The sequence below is a fragment of the Priapulus caudatus genome, unplaced genomic scaffold (assembly GCF_000485595.1).
Source record: "Priapulus caudatus unplaced genomic scaffold, Priapulus_caudatus-5.0.1 Scaffold141, whole genome shotgun sequence".
NCBI classification, from domain to species: domain Eukaryota; kingdom Metazoa; phylum Priapulida; class Priapulimorpha; order Priapulimorphida; family Priapulidae; genus Priapulus; species Priapulus caudatus.
Window position 1 is genome coordinate 130,005 of NW_014577202.1, and position 4,520 is coordinate 134,524.

The 4,520-nt window shown below is 46.9% G+C and overlaps 1 protein-coding gene across 1 annotated transcript in view; it reads right to left on the reverse strand.

Moving 5' to 3' along the window:
• LOC106806087 (transmembrane and TPR repeat-containing protein 3-like) overlaps window positions 1–4,520 on the reverse strand; it is a gene marked incomplete in the record, with an annotated part of 64,541 nt that overhangs the window by 44,764 nt on the left and 15,257 nt on the right. Inside the window, 2 exon segments of the mRNA XM_014807941.1 lie at window positions 1,354–1,423; window positions 2,476–2,612. Coding sequence (XP_014663427.1) covers window positions 1,354–1,423; window positions 2,476–2,612 — 207 coding nt within the window.

The window sequence follows — 4,520 nt, forward strand, 5'->3', positions numbered from 1 at the left end:
AGAGAGAAGTGAGCGAGAAAGAGAGAGAGGGGGGTGAGAACGAAAGTGAGAGAGAGAGAGAGAGAGAGAGAGAGAGAGAGAGAGAGGGAGAGAGAGAGCACAAGCGAGAGATAGTGGGTGGGAGTGAAAGGGAAAGCAAGATAAAGAAAGCCAGGCAGAAAGAAGGAGAAAGGCAGGAAGTATAGAGATACAAGACACGGCGAGGCATTCAACGAGGAAACGATAAGAAAGACACAGCGAGAGAGAAAGAGAGAGCGAGAGAGAGCGCACGAAAGAGAAAGCGAGAGAGAAAGAGAGACCGAGAGAGAGAACTCGCGACGAGAGCAATAGCGAAAGAGATAACACCCACGCGGAAAAGGAAGCAAAACACACAGCAAGCGACGGCAAGAGCGCTCCTCTCTCTCTCTCTCATCTCATCTCTCGTCGCTCTCTCTCATCTCTCTCCTCTCTCTCTTCCTCTTTCCCTCTCTCTTCTGCCTCTCTCTTCTTTCTCTCTCTCTACCTCTATCCTCACTATCTTCTCTCTCGTCCTAATCTCGTTGCTCTCTCTCTCTTCTCCTCGGTCCTCGTCCTCTCTCTCCTCTCCATCTCCTCTCTCTCTCTCTCTACTCTTTCTCTAATCTCTCGTTTCTCTCTCCTACCTCTCTCTCTCTCTCTCCTTTCTCTTGCCTTCTCTGCCTCCCCTCTCGTTGGTCCGTCTCCGGTCCTGCCTTTCTGTCTTCCTGTTCTCTCCCCCTCTCTTTCTCTTCTCCCTCTCTTCCACTCGCCTTCCTTCCCTCCCTTCCCTCTCCTCCCTTCCGACTGTTCCTGCTTTCTCCGTTCTCTTCCGTTCTCTTCTCTCTTCTTCTTCTGTGTTCTCTTTCTCTTTCTCTTCCTCTTCTCTTCTCTTTCTCTTCAGTCTTCTCTCTTCTACTTCTCTTCTCTTTCTCTCTCTCTCTTCCTCTTTCTCTTCCTCTCTTTTCTCTCTCTCTGTCTCTTTCCTTTGCCTCGTCTCTCTTCTCTCTCTATCTCTTCTCCTCTCTCTCTCCTCTCGCTCTCCGCCCCCCTCGTCTCCTCGTTCTCTCTCTCCTCTCTCTCCCTCTCCCATCTCCTCATCTCATCGCCTCTCTCCGCGTCCCGTTCTTCTCCCTCGGTTGTTGTCTGCCCTCTCCGTCGTCTTCTCTCTCGTCTCTCTCTCTATCGCCAAGACATCCGCTCCTATTAGTTCGCCGACCCCCCCAACTAACGCGGTCGTAATTCGCACAGTCTTCGAACGCCGCGCTCCGGCGTATATAGCGCAAAAACAAGCCAGCAGCATTTCAGACGCTTGACCAGAACGTTTAGATACAAGACCATCATCGCCAAGCGACAGGCCTTCGACACGACACTGACAGACGTGGGCGAGTGAGGATGCGAGCGAGTTCTGATCTCCCGCGCCGACAATCTGAATAATCGCGTCCCCGTCGATATTAATTTTATCGGTTTCGGTTCGGCCGGGTAATCTGCGCTTGGCCTCGCGCCGAACTCAGCGTGCGTGCGTGCGTGTGTGTGCCTGCGCGAGTTGTCGCCTCGAGACACATTCAATAATACAAATGGGCCTGACAGGGCGTTTGCGTGGCGTCGTGTGCTGGCCGCTGCGCTGATTGACGAGTGTTTTTTCGGTTCGCAGCTACCGCTGCGCTGGTATGTCGTGATTGATGTGAGTAGCGTACTATGTTGCTGTCTTGAACGTGTAATCCACACCCATCGCGTCGTGTTGTTACGTGCAGGGTATTAAAAGTATATCATCAGCCATATAATAGTAAATCCATTGACCAGCGTGTCAAAATTGCAAACGATATTATAACTCTGCGCAACGTCGGCTGCGGTGTCATAATTTATCATCGGGGTAATAGCGCTAAACAAGTTTAGCGCACAGAGTGTGTGGAGAATGAAGATTGAGGAAGAGAAGAGAAATGAGAGAATGGGAAAAGGAAGAGGAAAGGGGAAAAAGGGGAAAGATAGAAGCAGAGAGAAAGAAAGGAGGAGTTGTAAGAGATGGGGAAGTGAGTGGAAGAAGAGAAGGGAGAGAGAGAAAGAAGAGGAGAAGAAGGGAAATGAGGAGAGAGAAGAAGGAAGAAATGACGGAGCTGATGGGGGGGAGTTGATGAGCAGGAGAAGGGAAAAAATGGAAGAAAAGAGGGAAAAAGGGAAAGAAGGAGAGGACGGAAGGAGAGAGGGAGAGAGAGATGGAATAAAGGTAGAGAAGGGGCGAAAGGAGGCGTCGGTGTGGGAGAGAGGGGGAAGAGGACGAGGGGCGGAAGAAAGAAGAGAGGACAGAAAAGAGGAGAAAACGGGGAGGAGATAATGGGAGAGAAGGCGGGAAGTCAAGAAGAAAGAGGGGCAAATAGGGGGAGAAGAGAGAGGGTGAGTAGAGGAAAGGAGAAGGGGAAAGGAGAGAGGAAGAGGAGAGGGGAGAGAAGGGGGGGGGAAGGCAGAAGCGGCCCACTTACTCACCTATAATACAAAACGCAGACAACAGCGTGGAGGAGAATGTTTCCGAGATGGTATCCCCAGGGATCGAGCTTTCCCATCGCGAAGTTCCATCGGAACGTCAGCACGCACAGGGGACGGTAAGACTTGTGGCTCTCTTCCTGCAAAACAGCAAACAAACAAACACGTTTTTTAAGGACCTGGGGCCCGTTGTCAGAAACAAAATTAGTCTTAACATTAACTTCCACTCGCAACTGTTGACAGAAACATCGCAACGTTACGAGAATGAAAAATCCTCGAAATTATCCTCTTAACATTACGAGAGCCCAGACCCTCTCGTAACTTTAATATTAAGTTGAAAATAACACATTTACACTACGAATTACAATTATAGTGATATTATATTTTATAATAATGAATAAAATGTGTGTTTTTCTTGAAAAACACGTCAAAATCATTAATTATCTACTGATCATTAAACAAAACAATACATTTACAAATGGCGTGCATGGCATTTGTTCTCTTGTTTTAAATGTTTGCCACGCTTGCCACGACTCTCACGTCTCGTGTTACAGTGTGAGAATTTGTCTTGTTGTGCAGAATAAATCCATGACCGCGTCGTTTTTCATCAAATACAGTAAACACCCGCATAAAAAAAACCGTGATTTTCTGTTTCAGGCTAAAGTGGTTCTTATATATATGGTACATAGTGAGAAACCAGCCTGAAGAGGTTTTTAAAGAGGTTCTTAATTTGGAGGGGGGGGGAGGATATTATGTACATTATCTAAGTAAAATTGGCTTTAATTAGTGAATAATTGACACTAATTAATTAACCAACTGCTTAATATTAGAAATTATATGTCTGTTTAAATTCATTTGAGTTAATTTATTTATCACCTTTAATTTACTTATCATATTAAACACAATGGTTTGTTTACACATATTTTCCAATTGAACTGATTACTAAATAGCAACTCTTGACAATAGAAAACAATATTGTATAGTTTCAGAAAATATTCACACCATCCTCCCCCTAAATCCTCTGTATCGTCAAAATCAAGCCCCAACATTTACTGGAAAATGAGGCAAAATACCCCCTGGAAAATCCAATCCTCCTGTGAGGAGGTATTAATATTATCTGGAACTACATGTTGTTGGTTTCCAATGGCGTAGCACACATACTTGGATTGCCCCAGTTTGCTCTAATTTTCGGCATTTTTGTTATATATAGGAACCTGTTTAATTTATCAGGCTGAAGAGGTTCTTATATAATAGGTGCTTTATTGGTCCAATTTCAGCCTGGAGGTTCTTAAAATCACGGGTTCTTTTATGCGGGTGTTTACTGTATTATTTATGTGGTTAGCCATTATAATATGCATATATTACTGCGATGCACAATAAATGTGTATGAATTTGAATTTTGTGATCGATTCTCATCCAATCAGCAGCCTTGTGATGAAGTTCCTGTTATCGTAAGTTTTCTAATAGCTGCGATGTGTTACTGCATGTCAACGCTCCTCTCGTACATTAACATTAGTCGTAAGTGTTATCTTAGCATACACACACGCACGCACACACGTCTACGTGCACATGCACACGGGGGCACACACGCACGCACGTATACGCTGCACACACACGCCACGCCACGCACGCCACTTCACGGCACGCACGTGTACGTCACATGCACGCACGCACGCATGCAGCCACATGTACGTGCAAACACGCACGTACGCACGCACGCACACATGCACACACGTGTACCTGACACAAGCACGCACGCACGCACTAACGGTGTACCTGCACACGCGCGCACACGCAGCACGCCACGTGTACATGCACACACACGCATGCAGCGCACTGCTGTAGGTACACATTGCACGCACGCCCACGCATGCACGGCAACGGTGTACGTGCACACGCACAGCACGCATGACGGCGCCACGCTGTACGTGACGCTCACACGCATGCACGCAAGCACGCAACGTGTACGTGCACTACATAAAACAGCGCTTTTCTATCAGAACATGTGGTCATTCATCTGTAAATGTCAAGCAGCACGCTTCGCTTCT